The sequence below is a fragment of the Lycorma delicatula genome, chromosome 3 (assembly GCF_047948215.1).
Source record: "Lycorma delicatula isolate Av1 chromosome 3, ASM4794821v1, whole genome shotgun sequence".
In the NCBI taxonomy this organism is placed as follows: Eukaryota; Metazoa; Arthropoda; class Insecta; order Hemiptera; family Fulgoridae; genus Lycorma; species Lycorma delicatula.
Window position 1 is genome coordinate 137,970,573 of NC_134457.1, and position 25,110 is coordinate 137,995,682.

The window sequence follows — 25,110 nt, forward strand, 5'->3', positions numbered from 1 at the left end:
AGGAATGTTGTCATCAGGCAGTGTCATTCTCCATGACAATGCTCGGCCGCACACTGCAGCTGTAACAAAGAAGCTCCTGCAGCATTTTCGTTGGGAAGTGTTTGATCACCCACCATACAGCCCGGACTTGGCTCCATCCGATTTTCACCTCTTTGCTCACATGAAACGCTGGCTAGGAGGACAACATTTTGGCACAGACATCGAGCCGCAGACCAGCGTAGAAACATGGCTGAAAACAGGCGGCTCCGTTCTATGACAAGGGTATTGGAAAGTTGGTACCACGCTACGACAGATGTCTAAATCGGAGTGGCGACTATGTAGAGAAATAGCGTAATTATGTAAGTACTTGTTACAAATCATATTTTTTTTTTTTTCACTTTGGTTTTAATTTCGTAACCGATCGGACCTTGAAAAAAATAACCCTCGTAAATCCTATACTGCATTGGTAAGAAGTAACAAACATTGCAAAATTTATGTAATGGTTAAATCATTTTCCCCTTACAAATGTATGTATGTAAGGGTGATTTTTTAGGCATTACCCAGAAAAACAGAGGGGAATAATTTCCTGAAGAACTAGAAATTCTGCCTACTTCTAAAAATATAATGCAGTTATCCTTGCAGATTAAATAAACGATCAAAATGAAATAAGATCTAATGTGTAAGTACAAAACTGAAAGATTTATATACGTGAATCACTAAGAGGGTGGATTTCTGTGTATTCAAGGAAACTGATTAGAATACTTTTTATTGCTTTAATAAACTAAATATTGAAGTACATTCTGCATAAGCTGTGGAGATGTAGCTTAACGTGAAGAAATTAAAGAAAGAATACACACAGAGGGAACTAATGATGAATTTGCAGTATTGTAGATAAAAGCCTTAAATTGGAACATAAAAAAGTAAAAGGTATTTATCAATTTAAGTATCTAATTTTATTTTATTCTAATAAAAGACTTTCTAATAACAGATTAGAAAGAATTATAAATGATGAAATTCAAAGAAGAATGGATTTAGGTGAAACTATTGTGGAAAGGATTGAATCAAAAAAGTTTATTTCTTATAGCTAAAGAAAAAACTCAATTCAATTATTACCTATTAATCATCAGCAGAGAGTAAGAGGGAGGGACGGAGAGAGTGAGAGACCAGGAAGCGTATGGCAGTTGGTTATTAAGCCACATACAGCATAGCTGAAAGGCAGTTAATAATTGTTTGAACAAAGATTGATGTCATATGAGATGGAAAAAGTAATCTACAGACTATTTCCTATTGACTACTTCCGAATTCTACCATAGAGATAAACAAAGGAATCTATGTTTAATTAAAATACTTACAATGACCCATAACAAAATATTTGGTCATTATATGTCGTTTTGCTATTCAATTTAAAAATATATTTTATAAAATTAATAATATAAATTTTCTCCCCCAAAAACTATGTTAAGTTCTTGCAGATTTATATAAAGTGTAATCTAAAAAGCACTTAATCATGTGTGTAATCAAGCACTTACTCTTTTGCTTTATATAAAAGTAGATTTCACATTATAAAAAGAAACATAGAATTAACATTTTTAGCTAAAATATTAATGAAAAAATAAATACTTACATTTATTAATTTGAGATGTTTTTTTTTAACTAGACTTAATGTTCTATTGTAGAAATGACATACTGGACTGTATTTATACTAGAGGAAAAAACACCAAAACACTGAAGGGTAGCTGAAAGACATGATCTAGTCGCTACAAGAAAAATTGTGAATTACTCTATGCAAATGCAAGAGCATTTTATGAATGTTCTTATATAAACATCATAGTTTTTATATATTTTAATATTTAATGTTTTACTTCTTTGATTGTAAAAGAGTGCATCATGTTAGCACTGATATTTATGTTTTATGAGACTGAATTTAGTTCTTCACTTCACTCTACCATAATGTAGTTATGCTTCTACTTACTGACTACTTAGTAAAATTTTAACAGTTTATCTCAACAACAAACTACCTGCAGTTTTCAGATATGCAGTCTAAAATCATACAAATGAAAGACCATAGCAATAAAATAAACAAGAACTTTAATAAATAATAAATGGACAACAATAAAACTATAAGAAAGAACCAAAGTACTCCCTAATTAACCAAAGCATGATGAAATAGAAAAAATGACAAATTACAGAAATCAAGAACATAACAGATGTTTGTACCAATATGATCTTAGAAAAAACATAAATGTTAGTAATGCTAACATAAACTTATAACTAAATTATCATATAACTCCCGCTAAAAACAAATTATGCACAATCTTTTCAGTAAAGCACACAAAATATAAACGTTCACAATAAGATATTAAAAAAATATACAATCACCAATCTTAAAAAAGAAAAAAGATGTTCATAAAATGGATAATATTTTGCTTTTGTTACATTCTTTTTGTAATTGTCATTTCTTATATTTTTGAACTAGTCAAAATATTATAATTTTTGAAGAAATAAATACAGTAATTTTGTTTTACACTTAATCACTTAAAATCTCTTTGGTATTTCTATGGTAAGCTTGAAAATCTGTATTGTAATCTGTAAGCTTGCAATATTATTTCTGTATCTAATATCTGTATGAATTCAACTTCTTATTGTCTCTCAAACCATCCAGTGCAATCTGTGAGCATTTCATCCAATTCCCAGTATGTTGCAGCACTTCTCAGGCAATACTATCTTTTTTGTGGGCAAAACTGTGGTTTCTTGTAATTCAAGTCACAATATTTCAACAAGACCTTAGAGATTTTTAGGTAATATTATGTCAAAATTGTTTCACTTTATAGTGTATGTATCACATTTAATTATTATTTATTGTAAACAAATTAGAGAGGTTTAATTGTAGAATACAAATTATAATAGGGATTCGAAAGGTAAATTTAACCAGGGACTCATGTCATTTGGATGGTTGCAGACAGCTAAAAACATTTATAGTAAAGATTTTTAAAACTGTTTTATTACACTTTTGTTAAGTTTTTCATTACTAAAGGTAGAACAATTTTAAACTAATATCATCACCAATCATTTCAGACAAGAGCATAGCAAATTACAATATAGTTTTTATACTATATTCAAGTATTACACAATTACATAGGGTTTAAATCATACTATTATAGTAAGACAGTACGGCAATGAAAAAATTGAAAAAAATATTATTATTCCTTCCAGACATATTTATGGAAAACAAAATCAAAAATTTTTTGGAAATAATTATCTTTATATTACTTATTTTTACTAATAAATTTGTTTTCTTTGCTTTCAGATGCTGAGAAGAGCATCATTCACAGGTGGGCCTGGCCTAACAGGCCCCAGCAATGAGCCACTTATTGTGGTAGAAGAGTCAGGTGCAGAACTAGAAGAAGAAGGAGCAGCAGCTTTTATTGCTCCACCAACACCTCCTTTGGATTCACCTGGAGCATTGCAGAATCCATATCTGTTATCTCCTTATCGAGATTTAAGAAAAAGATCTCTTCCTACTCCGCAATGTACTTCTGGTATTACAGCAAGTCAGGTTAGTAAGATAAATATTTATAATTTTATTTATGCTCTTTATGAAATAAAAGTTAGTTTATATTTTCAAGAAGTTGTTATTTTTTTCCTGTATAAAAATTAATTTTTTTTTTTATCTTTGAAGTTTTTCTCATTAATAATGCAGGTCAAGAAAAATAAATAATAATTTGAAACTGAGATAAAAGTAGGTGAATTAGAATGAATTTTTCATACTGAATATTAAAATGAAATCAGTTTTTCTTTATCACCTTCATATTTTTAGTTGTGATCGTTTAAAATATTGAGAAACTTCTTAAATAATAGAATACAAAAATAATAATAATTACAATTAAAATTCCTACCTTTATTTTGCAAATATTTACGTTTATCTTAATTTCTTTCTTCTTATTTTCCTTTTGTGTTCAATGAAGTCTTCTCTTTTTATCATCCAGCAGTCGTCATTCATGATAGATTTATCCCAAATGCCTTGATAGCATTGTTCCATCTGCAATATATCTTGGTGGATCCTTTCTCATTGTTCATTGCTGATGTCACCCAGGTTTAAAAGGGAAAATGTCCAAATGAGAATGTAAAAAATGAATTTTCATTGACATTCTGCAGCCAAAATTTTTGTAGTTCAGTAAGAGTTCATTAATAATCTGATCCTGGTTTTCAGCTTTTTTGTTTCCAAGAAAACCAGTAACAACATCTTTGAATGACTTCCATGCTGCTAGTTCTTTAGGATTCAGTTTGTTGTCAAATATATTTTCACAAATTAATTTTTTTACTTGTGGACCAGTGAATACTCCCTCTTTTAATTTGGCTTCACTTTATTGTGAAAACACCTCAGCTGAATATTTAAATCTGGTTCCATCTTTATCTAATGCTTTTACAAAATTCTCAGACCTGGTTTTATATGTAGAGGTGGTAAAATAATATGATCTGCTTCAACAACGGGAATATTGACATTTCCCTTTCTTGGAGTAAACTGATTTTTTTTTGGCAAGTCTTTAACTGTATAGTTTTATCTCTAGTCCGACTATCCCACAAACGCAAGAAACACATATATTTTGTATAGCCACTCTGTAAACCAAGAAGAAGCTTTATCACTTTCAGGTCAGCCATGAGTGTTCATCATACTTAATAGCTTTTAAAATTTTTGACATACATTTCATATATTTCTTTCATTTCTACAGCATATGCTACCAGTATAGAAGAAAACTAATTCAAATTAGCAACAACACTGCCTTTAAGCTTCTTTTAGATGAGGCTATAAATAAACACCAATCATGAATAACATATCCAATGTCCAGTTCAGACATTAGCTCCATAACATCATGGCCGGAACAAATTAAAACATCTCTTCTAAAGTATTTTGGTAAATTTTCATTTCGGTTTCTATGTACTGAAAATTTAGTATCCTTTTTTAATAAAATCCATTCTTTAATACATGAACCTAGGAGTTCTGCATGTTGTTTTGACTAATACAACTCATGAATTAGGTCGCTCAGTTCAGCTTGTGTGATGAGGTGAGGTTCAGTATGATTCTTCTGGAATCATACTGAATATCTATTGAAGTTGAGGAATCATTGGTTGAACCTTCTGGGAAATCAGAAATTTCTTTCCAAGAAGTTGGAGCAATCGAAATTAGTAAATCAACACCATGAAGTACTGGTCTAATAGCAGAACTAACATTTGGGTATGCAATACTGCTTTTATTGTTTGAATTGAAACCAGTAACATTTTTTAAGAAAGAACAGCAGTCATCACAATATTTAGTAGGCTCTTACCAAATCATAGGTAGGCCAAAAGACAAATGTTTTTTTTTTCTTTTTAACCACTGGGTTAGTTTAACATAGCACTTGATGCATGCTTCATGTGGAACCCAGCATTTATCTTGGTCTACCAAGGGTCAGTCAAAATAATAGCAGTTTTCACCAGATTCAATACTGGTTTTTGTTGACTTTTCATGGTGAATTCTCTGCAAATGTAATAAAAAATATTCTGAGAACTTTTACAAGCCCAATTTTTATTCATTGTAAAATTCAAAATGGTTAAATGAACAAAAGTAAACTGAAATATTACAAAAATACCTACTTAATTATAAAATAATTAAGTTTTAATTTATAAATACTCAATTAGTTAAAATACTTCATAAAATTGTTTTACCATGAAGTCATAAAACACACAGCATAAAACACACACACACCCTTGAATGATGGAACTTCTAGAACACCTACTCCCTTTTCAGTTCCAAATTCTATCTTGAACACTGTAATAATCAGACTGCATTTCTTTATAAGTAGATAGTTCTGAAACTCATTGAGTAAGAGTCTGAAAATTAAAAACTATGAAAACAGACAAAATTACAAAATCTGGATAAAGTTTCATTGCATGCCATTAAATTTATTCATGACCAATGATCTTAATAATCAGTGCCACTTAAAACATGGAAAAAATTAAGTATAACTTTGAAATAATTATTGGATTATAAAGATTATAATTACAATCTGATTAATTTTCTAACTAAAAATGAAGAAAATCTTAGAAAATAAATAATTGTGAAATTATGATAAAATAAAAACTACCGTAACCACAATCCCTTTAATTGTAACTCTGAACATCGGTTTGCTTTTAAAGGGTAACTACAAATTGCTTGCATTTTGTTTAGTGACTGTAGCAGTTAACAAACTAACATAAGGCTTTGTTAAAAAAACTAAACTTTGTTATTTACAATACACCATTATTAAGAGACAATAATTCTCTTAAAATTACTAATTATTTTTAAACTACAAAATTACTTTTTTTTTTAAATATTAGTTTTTCCCTTTCTGTACTTCTGGTTTACCATTTTTCATAAATAAATATAATATTTTACTCAGCACAGAACAAAATTACACATCATACGGATCACTTTAAAAGAACTGCAAAAAAAAATGGTTACAAAACATATTAATACAAAAAAATATCTGGGTTGTAGTTTCTTAAACTGCAGTCAATCTCTGAATGAAATATTTTTAAAATGATTCCCTATATTTAAAATACTAAATCAATTTGGTGCTTCTAAAAAAAAAAACAAGAATGTAAATTATTAAAATACTATATTAATACTTATTATATTATACTTACTTATATTAATACTTATTATTAATATTATTATTAAAAACGATTAGCCATAGGATGTTGAAATTTTGGATTTAGGACTGTTGTAACATCTAGTTGTGCACCTCCCATTTTGATTGCAATCGACTGAACCAAAAGGGTCCAAAAAGCCCAAAGTCTAAAAAAATTTGGATTTTGGATTTTTCTTTACTGCAGTTATAAGCCCTCATTGAGAACTTCTCAATGATATACCATAAGTGTTACTTATTTTCATTGATTCCAGAGTTATAGCCAAATAAAATTTTAATTAATGAAATATTTGGATATTACAAGGAAGCACATCAGTTCAAAAGAGACTTCATCTCCTTTTTTTTTAATTTAAATATATTGATTTAACACACTGGGTTAGTCTAGTTGTGAACACGTTATTGTAAATCAGCTGATTTCGAAGACAAGAGTTCTAAGGTTCAAATCTTAGTAAAGGCAATTACTTTAAAACAGATTTTAATACTAGAGCATGGATACTGGTGTTCTTTGGTAGTTGGGTCTCAATCAACCTCACAATTCAGGAATGGTCGACCTGAGACTATACAAGACTACTTCAAGACACTTCACTTATATTCATATAAGTGAAGTGTAGTTATGTACAGTATATGAATGACATCAAGTCATTCATATACTGTACTTCATATGTGAATGACATCAAGTCATTCATATACTGTACTTCATATGTGAATGACGATGTCATTCATATACTGTACATAAAAGTGTTTTTACTTGAAAAGTCAAGAAAAGTGTTATAATAAGCTCATTAATATGAGTATGAAATAAATAAATAAAATATGTTTAAAAACAGTTTGAAAAAATTCTTCTGATTTTTCTTTACATGAATGCAAATATACAAACATAAGGTAAAAAATAATTCATATTTCTGTACTGTAGACAGTCTTAGCTAACACTTGGTGGTAGTCTCTTAATTTCATTTCTCTCTATTACTTTTCATATATTTATCAAGTTCCAGGTTTCTTCCATTTTTTATTTCTGGCAAAATGGCTTATTACACAAGCTGTGATTTTTTGTTGGTCCACCCATATTTAATAAAAATTTAAACCAAGATAAAAAACCGATCAAAACAAACATTTAAATTTTTTTTTTTTTTTTTTTTTTTTTTTTTTAATTATAATTCATCACATTTGCAGTTAGTTATATTTTTAATAAATCAAATTGATATTCAAGTTTTTTTAGAATGTGTTAATCTTATGTTGGGTATCTGAAAAATAACTGAGGAGTTTTAAATCAAACATACTTTATTACACTTAGGATTACAAGTGTATGTGTTATATTAGATGAACATATAAAGTCTTACATCATACTGCTCAGTCTGAGCATGTTTACAGCCCTGCAATGTCAAACTAGTAATCCATCTCATTCCACATTGTGGCAAACATGTCTGCAGGAATGCTGTTATGCAGCAGGAATGCATGTCTACAGCTGCTGTTATTCTTTGGTGCAACTTTCAAGTGGCTGGATTTTTTTTTGCTACACAATGTCTTTTATGCTGTTCCTAAAGAAGAAATGCATCAGCATCAAATCGGGATTTTACAGTGACCAAGAAATGGGAGCTTCTCTGCCTATCCAGCCTTCTGAAAACGGTCATTGAACGCAATTCAAACAACTTCTGCAAGATGGTGAAGGGCTCCATCTTATTGGAAAATTATTCTCATCATACTTTCAGTCTGTGAAAATACAAAGTTCGCTAACATATAGCATATCCAAGTAATACACTATGCCCATAAGAATCTGTCCATGGGTAAATAGGCCCCACCTTTTTCAGCGCTCTATCTGAGATCATTGGAAAACTTGTGAGATGTAAGGACATACAATGCATTTTGGACAAGCAAATAGAGAAATGAAACTTTAACACGAATGACTTGGCGATGTCGCAGCAACAGTTCCAATTTATATGAGCGAGAGTCTCTTTCCAGGAAGGAAGAGGTTATGCATGGTAGTTTGGCAGGCTGAGACTGAGAAGAAACATACCTGTCTGTGGACTTGAAATGGAAAAATTCTGATGCAGAAGGAACCCTCAGCTCCTGTGAAGATGATTACTACAGTGGATGATTTATCTAGCTAATAAACTTGTTATCAATCTAACATGGAAACTTATAATAAATAGGCCATCATTTAATTCTTTTATTAGTAGATATTTATTTTCTATAATGTGAATGGCAGTAAATTTAAATAGTTCATTTTCATTGTTAATGATTTTTGTGTTGACAATAATGAAATTGTAGTAATGCAGCAGAATATAAATAGTTTAAATTTTTAATGAAATATCTAACTACCTTTCCATTTATTGAATAAAAAATTAATTTATCTTATTTTATATTTATTTACTAGGTATATTACAACATTTAACATTTGTACTATTTCTTATTATAACATTGTACTTCAAATTTGTATTTACTATTGTAATTATATTATAATTTTTGTACTTTACTATTTTATACTTAAATATTTGTAATTTTTGTGTGAAATTGTGGAAATAAATTGAATTGAATTTTGTGGTGATGACATGGTACTAAAGACCAGGCTCGTAACAGCTTGGCCTATGCAACAGATTAACATAGCTGCTACCTACATGATGGATAACATTGCAGAACATTATAATTCATGTTTCAAATTTCTTTTTGAATTATCAGTTATTTGACTGGATTGATGCTACATTCCATTCCTTTCTGTTCTGTAGTAACCTTTTTACCTCATCATAATTATTACATCTTATATGTAAGTGATCTTTATCTTCCTCAATCTCAGTAGTTTTTTACTACTACACATTTCATCCGTTACCATACTACTGCATTAATTAAAACTCAGTAACTTTATACAGACTCATATAGGCATCCAACCTAGTTCTTAATCAAGATTCTAACATAAATTTCTTTCTTCTCCTATTTTCTAAATATCTCATTTCATACTTTACCAACCATCCTAATTTTCAAGATCTTCCTATAACCATATTTCAAAGACCTCTATTTTTTCTATTTTTTTTTTTTTACTGTTGTCCATGTTTCACTATCATACATTTCTACATCTTAAAAATATCTCTAATTCTTAGATCAATATTTGATACTAGCAGTTTTCTTTCCTGTAGGCTCTTTTTGTTTGAGTCACTGTGGTTTTCCTCTCTATTTTGTCCATCCTTTGTAATTATACTATCCAAAAACAATTCTGTACTCCTGATGTATTACAGTCTGTTAGTGTTTTATTTAATTCCTCAATATCCTCCTTATTGTCACATTTCATTACCTTTGTTTTTCTCTTATTTATTTTAGAAATTAATAATATTTCATTTGCAATTCCTTGAGAAATAAACTCCTGCATTTCAAAACTTAATATTTTTGTTTCCAAAAGCAGATCATCACATTTAAAATTTTTCTCCTTGAATATTCACATTCACATAATCTTCAATCATAATTCATTTAAGCCTTTAACTTAATCAAACTCACATCTCTCCCTCCTTCTTCTACTCCATCTCTAATCATCATCTAACCCTTCTCTAAAATGCTCACGTATAATCTTTCTCAACTCTACAGTCTCTCTATGTAATCCTGCAATCAGTGAGATTGCATTACATCTGCAGCTTTTTCAGGCTTGGCAAGCCAATAGCGGTAATTGGATATGTCTATACACATACACACACACACACACACACACACACACACACACACACACACACACACACACACACACACACACACACACACCCAGACCCAGACCCAGCAGTAGCTTTTTTTATTGTAGAAACGGGGTTCCTCCATCTCTATCCATCCTCCATCCATTTACGGGCACCGAAGCAGTGTCGGACTCGCTAACAGGTTCCGCAAGAAGATTTAAGTGCATGTGTGTTCCTGCACACTACCAACTAAACCTCCACCCCTGGGTTTCTGCCACTTCTGGGGATTGCTTTGCAGCATCACTTCAGGAAAGGGGGAAAGCCCGCACACACAATCAGTCATCGCAATCACAACTGAATCATCCAAACATACACTCACACAACACAACTCATACAACACCAAGGATATCACCAACACAAGGAGTAACAAATCACTCGCACATCACAACAAGGAAAAAACATACAGAACACAGGAAATTTCCTGTGTTCCCTTCCCTTTTTCCGTTAAAAAAAAAACACATATTACACAAGCAGACTCACAACACAGGACTTACCAGCTCAGTACTTACACAATGGCAACTGTCTTCCACAGCAACGAGAACGCCATCGAGCACCAGGAATAGAGTGCCCATGGCTTTACTGCACCAAGACGACTCCCAGATGCTCAGGAGGCCCCAAGGCACTTGACCGCGAGTCTATCTGCCCCGGCACCTACCAATGTCTCCTTCTTCTGCAGCTCTTAGCTCTCTTCCATTATGTACTTATTGAATCTTGCTATTGCCATCCCCTGCTATTCTCCCATTAGAATGATGCGCTGGAGCTCCTCCGATGTGAACATATCCTCACAGTCAGTACATCCAACATACATCGTCGAGCAGCCTCAAATTGCACACAAGAAAAGAAAACATGCTGCGCCGTTTCCTCCTCGTCATCAGATTAGACAACGGTCCGAATGTTCCAGGACAAACTTATAAAGGTATGCCCTGTAACCCCCCGTGTCCCGCCAAAAACTACATAAGAAAGAAATCAATTTAGCCATGTTTCCTCTTCTCACACCAAGCTCGAATGTTCCCAAACAGACGGCGGGTCCACTGACCTTTCTGACCTGTATCCCACTGCTCCTGACATACGCACATCAGTTCCCTGGTATAAGCCTCAAGTTATTCCTTTTTCTCCTGGAGTGGCAACCTCCTAGTTTCTGCCCTTTTCACTGTGAGGGCTATCAGTAGATCAACCGCCACTGCCCCCGCTAGTACCTCCACTGCCTCGTGAGACACCATTCGATAGGCGGACATTATCCGCAGGTAACACTTCCGATACAGTGAGTCTACCACTCCTTTGTATCTGCCGTATCTTAACGCGCTAGCTCATATCTCCGCACCATATAATATTTAGGAGTACGTTTCCTTCTCTGCTCACTAGGTCCTTGTGTTGGGGAGAAGAGCCGTAACAGCACACATTACTCTTTCTGCTTTCTCTCTGGCCTCCAAGATACAAAATTCCAAATCTGACCCATATCGCCAAATATCTGATGGCAGGCTTTGATACAATCCTCCTTCCCTCCAATTCAATGATCAGGGTTGGGCGTCATTTCCTAGCAGTAATTAAGACTATCTCTGTCTTTTCTGGTGCTAGTTCTAATCCTACACCAGCCATCCACGCACTAACGGCTCGATATGAAGTCCGAATTTTGTTGGAAATATCCTTCTTAGTGGCTGCATTAACCACTAGCGCGACATCATAAGCATATTTAAAAATGGAGACATCCTCAAGAAGGGGGATCTACAGTAGTCCACCATACGTAGCATTACACAGGGTCTGTCCAAGGACCGATCCCTGCGCAACACCTCGAACGACACTTCTCTCTAAAGTGTTATTCTCAGTAGCGTGTATGAGCCTCTAATCCCTCAGCTATAACAATATCATCCTCATTACATAACTAAGGACTTGAAGGTTCACCAATGCTGAGGCGATGGTGGTGTGAGAAACGTAATTACATGCATTCCTCACATCTAACGTCACCATCACGTACATCTTCCCTCAGCAACGATAGTACGGGCCGCATCCGTCACCTTGGCCACCGCGTCCAATGCAGACTTTCCAGCTCAAAAGCCAAATTGCCTCAAAGAAAAGCCACCAGAGTCCTCAATTATTCGGACCAATCACTGCGGTATCATTCGCTCCATGTCCATTCCCATCGCATCAATCATCGCTAGGGGACAAAAGGATGACGGGATAGCCGGATCGCGGCCAGATTTCAGTACTAGGATAAGACATAGTCTCTTCCAAAGTTCAGGAAAGATGCCCCTCTTCCAAACAGGCATTATATGTCTCTAGGAAGACATCTACATGTGCAACATATGCCAGCTTGACCACTAAATTTGGCACGGCATCCGGGCCTGGGGCCTTATCACGCGGTAGGCGTTCCACTGCCTGAACAAATTCCTCTTTAGTAAACGGCAGAGAACTTTCTTCCTCATCTACGTCCGAAAATACCCCTTCTCCATGGGGGAATAAACCATTAATTATAACCTGAATTTCAACTCCTGGGGCAGCACGAGCTCTCGGTTTAAGGACACTTTTAACTAGGATTTTATAAGGCCTACCCCAAAGGTCGTTCTCTAACTGGATTAATTTTTGCCAACAGGCCCTTTTAGAGTACTTTATAAGTTTCCGAATCTCTATCTGACACTCTTTGTACCTATTTGTGCAGTACTCTCTGGCAAAGTTGTAATACACTCTCTGAGCCTCCCATCTGGCCCTCAGAGACCCAGCAGTAGCTGGAAAACTTGTTATAGAAAACAAATAATTAATACTAAAATGTGCAATTATGCTATGCATTTTAGATAAAAGTGTGCCTCTACTAGTTGTAAAAGACTTCTTTCTTTATTCTAGTAGATTCATCTGCAATTCCATTAAAAAAATTAAATTTACTGTTAACAGTTAAGTAATACTAGTACTGGAATGAAGAATTACTAAAATGATTTATGTAATTTAATTATGTCATAGTAACAATGTCATAAGGTTCACAAATATTTAATTTTTCTTTAATTACTTTATTATTTACTTAAAATATTTTCATTTGAATGCATTTTGACTTGTGTAATGAACAAAATGTTAAAGAAAAATCTCTGTTATTAAAGGTACGAAGATTATCTGAGCAAGGCGGTGAAGGTAAAGGTCCATCGGCTAGAGAAGCTGCTTTCCTAGCAACTCTGAGTACTGCTCCAGTACCACAAGCAGGAGGAAGAAGACATTCAGTGGTTACTATATCAAGGGCACCTCCAACATCAGTTTTATTTGGCAGAAATCGACGAGAATCTATTGCTGCATTTCCAACTGGTCTTCCACTTACTGGCAGATTATCTCGAAAAGATTCTTCATCAAGTATTGCTAGGTAAACCTTATCACATACAAATAGTAGATATAATTAAATAATCCATAAACATAACATTTTCTTCAATGTAAAATTTTATTACAAACATTCACTGTATTTATTTTTTACTAATGAATGAAACGTTTTCTTGGAATAAAATACATGAAAACTAATATTACTGTAAAGATAAAAACTACTAATATTTTGATATAAAAATAAATATTAAAAATAAAAAATATACAAATAAAATTTTCATTCAAGTCCTACCCCTTACAAGTTGATTGAGCAACAAATGACCAATAGTGACCTTGATTTACAAGTTGACCAAGCAAGATAGTATACAACAAACACTTCAAACCACTTTTTTTTAAAAGTTTAATGAATCAATTTTATTAAATGTTCAATTAACCACGTCATATATCATAACTGCAGATCCCCTCCTGAGAAATAAAACCAAATAGAAACCAATACAAACTCATACCCACAATATAGCATGGCTGGGAAGTCACCGTACCCCTAAAGCTAATGAAAAATATGAGTTAGGATATATCTTTAGAACATACAGTATTTTTGATGGGGTCGGTTGGCAACAGTTTTTTAGATCACATACTCTGAGTAAAAGAAAGTTGTGCTAAAATGGCTAATACGAGAAGTTACAGCGTCGAGGAGCGGTTAGTGACAAGTGTATGGGTTCATGAACGACAACGTATGAATCAATCAATGAAGCTAATTAGTGATATGTTTCGGCAATGTTTTAATAAGTTGCGGCAATGAAAAGCAATAATGTTGGCATGGGCAAATGTGTGTTTGAATTAGGCACTGTTTAACATAGGCCATGGACTGGACGAAAGTTAATGCGATTAGAAACACGTGCTGCTATTCCAGTTTCCATTGAACAATCCCCAATGAAATCAACGCATAAACAGTTAGCTTAACTCCATATACCATGTACGTCAATGCAAGAGCGTATGAAAAAGGACTTGAAAGTTAGGTCATTTCGTCCGATATTCATCAGTGAGTTATCAGATGAAGACGTGAAACGTCATGCTACATCCTGCCGAACTTTATTAGAAAGATTCCCCGCTGTAGTGCATCGTGGAAAGTTACTTTTTACTGATAATGTGCAATCTATCACAGTTTATGTGCCAGAAATGTGTTATTTTGGGTGAAAAAAGAATCTTATTACGCGACAGAGTTGGAAAGAAATCCACCACACGACAAGATATGGACTAGAATGATAGCTCGTCATTTGTCAATTAATTCTCCTAATACACAAGTTTTTACACCCTATTTGATAATTTTGGATTAAATCATCCTGATAAACAAAACCAACATAACATATTCGTAATTCATTAAAGGTTTCTTAAACGCAAATTTTACATGGTTACAATAAAGGTTATTAAATTAAATATTAAATTTATTGTTTTTTTTAGAAACAAAATTTATTCAATTAAGGGGAATTATTGATAGTAAACTTCCCTATCTTAGGCCATAACATTTCTGGTTACATGGCTTACCACTAAATAAATTACTGTGAATTTAGTATTATTGCTGTCATTAAAAATCTGCATGTATCACAATAGTAGGGAATTAACAGTTAATATAAATAATACTGATAAACAAAACAATTATTTTAAATGTTTCTCATTGAGTGAGAAACATTTAAAATAGTTGTATTTGTATTGTATTTATTCATCATAATTTCCATCATATACCCCATCATAAGAAAAGTGCTGTATTTGATTTAAATTATTGAAGAGCATGTTTCTCTTTTATCCAAAAAGGTTAATCTGTATGAAAACATTATGTAAAGTAAACTTTTAAATTTTCTTGGAAAACATAATATAGTGACTTAATACTCAGTGTAGTTTAAGGAAACATTTTCTGTTGATACAGCAACTTTAAGTAAATGAAGATATTTTAAATTACATAGGTAACAAAAAATTCTTTTGCACTTCTTGCTCTCAATAAACCATTAAATTTAGTTCTAAACTTCTTTGTAATCAAAAAACTTAGTTTTAGAATAAAAGGAAGTGGTTATTGTGAAAGTTATACCTTATCACCAAATGGATGGATGTATGACTGAAATTTCATCTTTGCATAAGAGAACCTATTAAAAAAGAAGAAAAGAGATCCTCAGTAAGAGGTAGGTGCCCCAGGGACATGCCCTTAGTCCCTTCATCTTCTTAATACTTATGAATAATATTTCTCAAGTATCAAATTATTCTTTGTTACATTCTTCACAAATGGTACCAATGCAACTACTTCAGAAGATAACCTTATAGGATTATCTTAGCTGTTCAAAAGATCATTCATTGAATAGCCTACCTAAACTTAAATATGGATAAAACGATTGTAATGTGCTTCTCAGGTAAATTTACAATTGCTGATGACAAGGCAAACCACCCAAGGGCAACCCGTGATTAACATTGATGCTTCAAGATAAAAGCAGTGAAAGAAATTCAGAAATTATAAAATCAAAGATTAAACATTACATGGCTTACACACTTTATCATACTTACCTTTCAAGAAAAGTAGTATGAAATTGAATAATTTATAATAAAACTAGCTCTACCCGCCACGCTTCGCTGTGGCACATTGTGGTTGCATGGATGAGAAATGAGAAACAAAACAAAGCATACGTTTCATAGAAGTTTAATTTTGCAATACTTGTGGATATACAATATGTTTTTGTTTTTCCACTGTCTGCGTAGATATAAAGGCTATCTGGTTTGCCGACTCGGGAACACGCAACATACAGTTCCCCATGTGAGAAGCAATCCGCATCTAAATCTAAACCGCACAATTCTAAAGATTGACCTTGAGCTTTATTGATTGTGATTGCAAATGCCAATCGAATTGGGAATTGCGATCTTTTAAATTAAAATGGTGTATCGGCCATTTTTACTGGTATTCGAGGAATGAGGACATCTTCACCTTTGAAAGGCTCCGTTAAAATCGTTGCTTCCAATACGTTATTCATCAATTTCTTAACTGCAAGTCGCGTGCGTGCCTTTGCAGAGTTTTGGCTGATTAATATTCCGCAACAGGATAATTGTCATTTTTTTATCGAACCGTTGCTAGAATCAATCTAATGAGGAATGTTTTCCCAGTTCCTTGCGCATCCAAGAAGAAGGTCCCCCCAACTCCGTCATTTATCATTTGCATTATGCGATCATAAATTCCTTTCTGTTCACGTGTTAATTTGGGAATGTTTGATTGGACATATGACTGAAGTTCACCAATGTTGTAACTCTGTTCACGGCGTAAATCCACATCAAATGAAGCAATCGCAGCTCGGTGGGTGCTGGCATTCCCAATTGACTAAGAACTTTATTTGCAATAGCTAAGCACTTGTCTTCAATATTTATCAATGCTTCGTTGTAAATTCCTTCTGTAAATTCCATGGTCATATTGGTATTTTCTAGGCGTACTCTATGCAAAATATCCTCAGCCATATGCGATCGATATCTTTCCCATAACTCTGTGGGAGATGAAGGGAAGCAAGCGGACAATATAATTGCGAATAATGCGCGAATTTGGTTTGGATGTGCAGTGTTGCACGCGTCATTAATACATATATCCCACTGTTGGTCGTTTTCTAATAAATTCAGAGCTTGGTGAAAGGCCCAGCTCAATCACGACACGATCACACAAAAGTACCACCTCGATTAAAGTGAATATTTAATTCAGATTGTATAATAATCTTAATCAGATGCAAGTGGAGACGTTTTTTTTTTTTTTGTTAATAAACAATGTAATTGGGAACAGGTATTATTTCACATGTGACTGCGGTTGTCGTTAGCTAGTATGGCGAGTGTTCCCCTCTCTTCCGGCAGATGGCGCGGTCACTGGTACACAGCTGACCGTTAAAAAACTGTTTTCTCGCGGTCCCGGGTATGTGACTGATGCGAAAAATAGATAAAAACAATCTTTGATGTGGGTTATATATCGTGCTAAAATTTGAGCTCAATCGGTGCAGAATATTTTGAGTTTTTGAAGCGTACACAAACGAACTTAACATTTTTATATATAAAGATTTGTGGGCTGCGCAAAAAAGCCCTTAAGTCGTGCGAAAAAACACATCATTTTAAATGCTTACAAAAGCAGAGTAATGCTTACAAATTACAGAATAATCAAACGGCGTTGATTTCAGATGTTAATAAACTGCTAACGTAAGTAAAAGTTGTGTTGCTTCAGTGTACAACGTGATTTTCGAGTATGAATCTACTAATGAATTACGGTCTCCAGAGAAAACAAAATCCCGCAGGTCAATTGAGAAAAAGGTGAGATTTTGATAAAAACGCGATTCGTAAAAAAATTACACGAATTTGAATTATTTAGAAATAGTTTAGCGGTGTATTATGTCTTTTGGAAGAGAATTCGGTTATTTTCTTCGACAACGCTTCTTATCATTAAACGAAAAGAATTCCAGCCGTGTTATAGAAAAACAATGATATCAAAATGTGGCTTAGTTCAAAAGGAATAATTTTTGAAGAGGTTTAAGTTAATGTTCAATCATTGCAAAGGGTTTCGCGTATTAAAAGTAATTATAGTCCGTATAAAATTGGTTTGACACACAACGCCATATTGGTAAGTCGTGTTTTTATTCGGCTCCTAACGAATATGTTTGCCGGCCTCCGTGGCGCGAGTGGTAACGTCTCTGACTTTAATCCGGTGGTTCCAAGTTTGAATCCCGATCAGGCATGGCATTTTCATACGCTATAAATCATTCATATCATCATCTGAAGCAATGCATAACGGTGGTTTCGGAGTTAGAAAAAACAAAAAATAACGAATACTTAGTTGTGTGGTTTCAGTGTTATTTGTGAATTTTGTTCTTTGCTTTTACATAGCAAAAAACGCTAAATGACCAAAAAATGATTGTTTGGTCATATATATGTAAAAAAATAACCTAACAAAGGATTTTTTGGTCATTATGTAGGGATATTATTTTCTGTGTATTTGGTTATTTCGACTTTTTTTGTTTGCGTAGTCTTAAGTCTATCTGGGCTATAAGAAAGTTGGGTGTTTTAATTTATTTACTGTATGTCATCCTTCTTGGTGGCTTTTCTTTTTGTTTTGGTGTTTTTTTTAATAAAATATAGATATTTTAGCTGTTAAATATAATTCAAACAAATTTGTTACTTAATCAGTTTTGATTTTGTTTACATTGGCAACGGCCATACGGGCTCTTTGTGATTGGTCGTTGTGTTTGACAGCGGCCATCTTGCATTGATCTGATTGGTTTTCCTTTGTTTACGTTTCCAAATTAAAAATAGATAGATAGATTTATTAAAAATAGATGAAAACAATCTTTGATGCGGATGCGGATTCTATCGTGCTAAAATTTGAGCTCAATCGATGCAGAACATTTTGAGTTTTTGAAGCCGTACACAAACGAACTTAACATTTTTATATATATGGATTTAATGTATTATTTACGAAATTCAAAGGTTAAAAATAATTTAAGTAAAATATTTTTAATGTTATAACCGAAATGTTATTGTTTTATCGGCAATAACTATCTCAGGATTATATTTAACATAAACAAATAATGGAAAAAGTTAATATAAACATATGTCCTATAATACATCGTTTGCAAGTTATAACTACTAATAAATTTTCAGTTACCCCAATGAAATGAGGTCGTATTGAAGTTTTTAGGACTTTAATTAAGAGGAAGACTTAGTGATTTCTTATGGTTTCTGACCAGAAAATCAAATAAAATAGGTCCCAGAACCATATATCTACAGTAGTTTTTTGAAAAATCTGAGGTGAAAACCCATAAATTGGATTAAAAACCCTGTTTTTTATGTTTGATGTACAATAACTTTGTTAAATGGGTTTTGTAATAACCCTCTCTTAGCAGATGTCTACTTCATAAAATAAATCTTGCTGCATAATTTCAAGTCTTTAACTGTAGGGATTGTGAAGGGGAAATGATGGCAAGAATAAGCATCAGTCAGCAAGGAATTTGGACTGAATTGTTTCACACTTAATTTTCCTTTACTTACAAAATTAAGTAAATCATACTTTAATAAAACCTTTTTGTTTCAGATCCCCAAGCCTAAGTGGAAGTAATTTCAATTTACAACTCGACATAATGGATGATATTGCAGAAATCAAAACTCCTCGTAAAGTACAAATGAAAATGTGGCAGAATGAAAAGGAAGAAAAGATATGCGAGATCCAACCAGTTGAAGGAGGTGCAGCTCCCCAACGTTATCAAGCTCCACCTCGACGTAGCTCTGAAATCGTACAGCCAACAGCTCCCCTGGCCGTTCAAAAAGGACCTCGTAGGGCATCAGGTATAGTTTGTTCCAATACTGATTTAATATCTATCATGTCATCTTTGACATCATCTGCACAAGAAATCAATACAGAAACAGGTAAATCTACTGATACCCAAGCCACAATAACTAAACCACTGAGTACTTTAGATCAGCGCAGAAGTGTTCTAAAGGGTTCACGTTCTAATAGCTTTGATGTGTCCCTTTTACCAGAAGGTAAAGAACAACAAGGACCAAACTGGTTTGCCAGACGGCATCAACCAATGGCTAATAAAAAGTACTTAACACCGAGACCATCTAATGATCAAAATCAACAACAGGATGGATCATCCCCACCTGTTACCACTAAACCACCTGTGGCAGTCACTTTTGCTGATGAAAGGCAAAATACCAGTTTAATCGACAAAAAGAAACAAACGATAGAAGAATCTCAAGAATTAAAGAAAGTTGTGTGGGATAAACCAACTGGATCAGTAATAGACGCTCAGTTGATAGGTAGTGCTATTGAAGTGTATTTGAATCAAAAGGTTGGCGGTGAGCCTTCATCAAGCTCACAGTCACAAAACCAACAAATATCCTCTGAGCAAGATCAATCTTCTTCCAATAATACAAATACAAGTAAAACAACTTCATGGTTTGGAAATAAAACAAAACAGCCAGATGAAGATGAAGGTACACGTGACAACTCACTTTGTTCTACTCTTAAGGATCTTTTTGTAAAGTAGCTGTAAACTGTTGGTAGCCTACACTCTTCTTTTTTATTATAAAATAATATATCTGTTATTTTTTTATTACAATTTTATCAAATGAGTTTATTCTATTTTATTATTATGGGTTAAATAATAATTATTCATATGTTAAGATTTATAATTTTAAAAACATATCATGAATTGATATTTCCAGCTTTTAAGCTATTTATTAATAAAATACTTAAATTTTTATAATTATTTTAAAATAATTATAATTTATTGTAACTTTCAGTTGCAACTTCTTTTTATTGTGGTTGTTACATAAATTTTTACCCTTACTATTTCCTTATATTTTCATCATTAGAGTTTCAAGATATCAAGAAAATAATAACTGAATTTTTTTGATAAAACTGAAAAAATTATAGTCAAAGTTAAAAAATAATACTGTTTAGTTCATTTTCACCTATTGTGATATATTATAATATACTATATAGATGTTCCATTGCTCCCAAAATATAGAAATATATCAAATATGAATACAAGTATGAGTTAATCAATGAATTTTTTTTATGGGAATAATTGTTATAACAAAAAGCTACTAGGTAGGAAAGTAAACTGTTTCCCTTAAAACCTAATGGTTCAGGCAACAACTGCAACAGAAAGTAGTATTTTATAAATTGAAAGCTGTGAACTAAGAATAAGAGTCAGTGTTTGAAAGCACCTCAGGAACCGTAAACCTGTCACTTGTAATCACCAAAGTTAATCAATCCAGGGTCTAGTTTTACTACATCTTGTTGGCATTTATAAATTCCTGTAGCAGTAAATGATAAATAAAATTTAAAGTAATATAGAAAAAAATTAAAGATTACAAATTCTTTCTTTTGTTGATAACAATTATAATAATTATAATAATTTTCATTTAAAGCATACAGAAATATAAAGCAGTTAACTAGAGTAATATAGCTACCATAGGACTTATAAAATATATTGCCTATTTACAGTAATTTGAATTTAACAAGGACAATCAATTAATTTTTAGCATTCCTGACCTCTACTCCAGGATTCTGGGTTCAATTCCAAATCTGGATGTAAATTTCTAAAAACTCTACAGTACGCATCATATACTGCATAACAGAACTGTATAGTGTGTCCTCAACATATCTGTGAAACATTGAAATCCAGATACCATCCAAATTATAACTTCTAAAAAAGACTAAAAAGCAAGCAACATTTAAAAATAAATCTAACAATTATTTACAAAGATTTGTATACAATGACAAAAAAAATGGTTTTTGCTCTTTTCAAAAATGATCAAAATTTTATCATAATTTATTTATAAATAAATCCATTCAAATGAAGATTACATACTCCATTATAATTGTAGTGGATTATAACTTGGCACATTCTAGAGGCAAACTAGAATTTAATATTGATCAATTTATTTAATAAATATTAGACTGGCTTAGCAAAATGTCTTTTTTCCAGGACATTCTAGGTTGAAATTCCAGTCAGGCTAGTTATTTATCACATACTGCAATCAGCGGCTATAAATGGGCATTAACATTAAGCTGCTAAAAGGAAATTAACAAATATTAATGCGTGCTTGTTATTTGATTTCAGGAATCAGCTATTTAAAAAAAGATATTTGACTTTAAAAATCCAGTAATTGCTACAAATAATCAGTCATTTGTTTGCAATGAACTTGCTTGTATAGATAGTTTGTTAATGAAACTTCTTTACAAGTAGTATATTTTCTTTATGAAAGTAACATTTTATAGTTGAATATTGATCAAAAAATATTTGCAATTATGACATTTTGTCAAGAAGAGCTTAGTCTTAATACCTTTTTGGTATTACAAGAGAGATAAGTTATATAAATTTATCAATTCAGATTACATAAGTGTAATAATAAGGAAGAATAACCACTAGTCACAAAGCAGCACAAAAATCAACAACTCAAACCCAGGATCAGAACCCAGGATTTTAGATCCAGTTTTGTATCAAGAACTTTAATACATTATTTTACTACCAAAATTATTATTTCATTCCAGAAAATCTATAGGTTACATGAACCAAACTTTAGGACAAAGAAGCCTGAAAAATGTTCAGCACTCATCAGGGAATACCACCCAGTGACGATGAGAAGCGTCACCATTCATATTGGTGTGACACTGTTTATAGGAAACTAAACATGGCTTAGCTTGATTCTGTTAAATAAAGAGTCGAACATTTACTCTTTAAAATCCAGTAAGAAAGATTTGAGTGTGGAGACATACTAATAAATTGTACTGAGTTTTATATGTAAAATGAACTTCTAATGTTTATTGTTGAAACTTTAATATCTGAGCTGCACTAAAACATCTTGTGATAACATCTGGTGCTTATACTAAAACTCTCATGTTGTACCATTTGCCAATGAGATTGCATATTAATGGATAGTAATTTAAACAGAGCAATCAGGATGAGGAAATTTCCAAACAAATATAAAAATCTAACCAGAGTAGATTAGTCAGCACATTCCCCACATTGTAATTCAAAAGAATACACCTGTAAAAAGAGTCTTCTAGAAGTTAAGAACCCTTAGATCCTTTATCAGCTTCAGATGTCTAGATATGAGCACATCTTTTTGAAAAGTAGCAAATGTCAGGAATTTACAATGACAATAATTTTTACATACTACAAATATCATCACTGTCATTTAAATATAATTTTTTTCTGTAATTGTGACAAAGTTTATAATTACCATCTTTCTTTAAAATATTACTTATTCTGGTTAATCAAAATTGAATTAACCAAAAAATAATTGAAATGAATAAAACACTTAAGTTTTCTCCAAAGTTTTTTTAATATATAAGTAACTATTATATTAAGTACCCACTTAAATTGTTGATCAGTATGGTATTTTGCCTATTTTTACCATGACTCCATATTTAAAGAATTAATCATTTGCTTAATAAAATTGAAATAGATTACGTTTAGGGGTTAAAACAAATAACAGACTGAACATGATTTGCCTCTAAGTTACATCCAATTTTATAAAATTATCTATTACATTATATTAAAAAATTAGTTTTTAAATAAAATTCTAAGCTAATATTCTATTATGTAACATTTATTATTCAACATAATAGATTTATAAAATAATTTAATCTCATCTACCAATATTACTTTTTTTTAGTAAGAAGATCCTTTCAAAAATATGAAGCAGTTCAATAGGTCTTTATCACAATTGGCACTGCTGTAGTTAATACCAATTTTGAATCATTCAGGAAACTGTTGAATTTTTCTTATCAGTGAACACCTTTAAGTGTTTTTTTATGATAAACACTTATCATCTCATGTTTTGAATAAATTGTCACATTATTATCTGAAATAACAAATTTCTAAAGGAGCTGAAAGGTTTTTGTGAAAAATCCTCTAAACATCACAGCAAAACAATTTCAATTCATCCTGCATTAGTAGTCCCTTCCATGACTGAATTCTCTCTTCTATCTTTTTACTTTTCTATCCTTCATACCGTTTTTTTTTACATATGGTCGTTGTTGAGCCACCAGCTTGACTCCATTTCTATAGCCAAAAGTCAAATTAACGACTGAGATATCTGTCAGGCAAAGCCAGTTATCCTTTCTTCCTAAAACCTTTTATTTAAATAAACTACGGTTCATTTTATTTTAAGATGAAAGTTATTTTTAAAAACTCCACAGATATCTAAGCTAGCTGTCCTTAAATAATTGACATCTTGGAAGCTAGCATATACACAGGTAAAATTACCTTATGAAGACAATCTTTTAAAAATTTGAATTGGAAACTAACTGAATTCTTTTTAAATGTTTAAGTTACTGTAGAAGACAAATATTTAAGATTTTTTTCTTTCAAGATAATATCTATAGTGTACAAAGAACACTAATATTATATATGTATGTTATTATACTATTTTTATTTTAGAAAAACTGCCAGCTAAACTGCTTTTCAAGTAGCACAACTCCAGTAGTGTGTAATAAGCTGTGTGCTGTTAGGAATCACAACTACAGTTCCAATTACCCAATTGCAAAAATATGTTTCTGCAAATTTATGTATTTTTTTTTAATTAATAGTTAAGTTTTACTGTAATTTTTTTTTTTATACATTTTTTTCTGTATTCTTTTTGTTCAACAAATCAAACAGGAGAACAGTTCTTTTATTAGTTATGATTCAAAAATATTTCATATTAAGATTTACCTTTCTTCTACCATTTAAATTTAAATCGCAATAATTTGTTTCATGAACATTTGCTTTCATGTTTATGATATTCAAATTAAAGAAAAAAAATCTAAATTTTATTCTTCGGGTTTTCCAATTCTATTAATAGAAAGAATATTCTTTTTACAGAATTGTGAACCTGAAGAAGAAAACTTGGATTTTCAAATGTATTTGGACAAGAGGATAATTTATGTAGCTTTAGAGGTAATTATGAATTTCTTT

At 32.1% G+C, this 25,110-nt stretch overlaps 1 protein-coding gene across 1 annotated transcript; it reads left to right on the forward strand.

Annotated features, from left to right (window-relative positions):
• Positions 1-3,286: 3,286 nt before the first annotated feature.
• LOC142320984 (uncharacterized) lies at positions 3,287-20,685 on the forward strand. Its single transcript, XM_075358983.1, has 3 exons — positions 3,287-3,535; positions 13,435-13,688; positions 19,728-20,685. The coding sequence occupies exons 1-3, from the start codon at positions 3,287-3,289 to the stop codon at positions 20,683-20,685; spliced, it is 1,461 nt and encodes a 486-aa protein (XP_075215098.1).
• Positions 20,686-25,110: the final 4,425 nt, after the last annotated feature.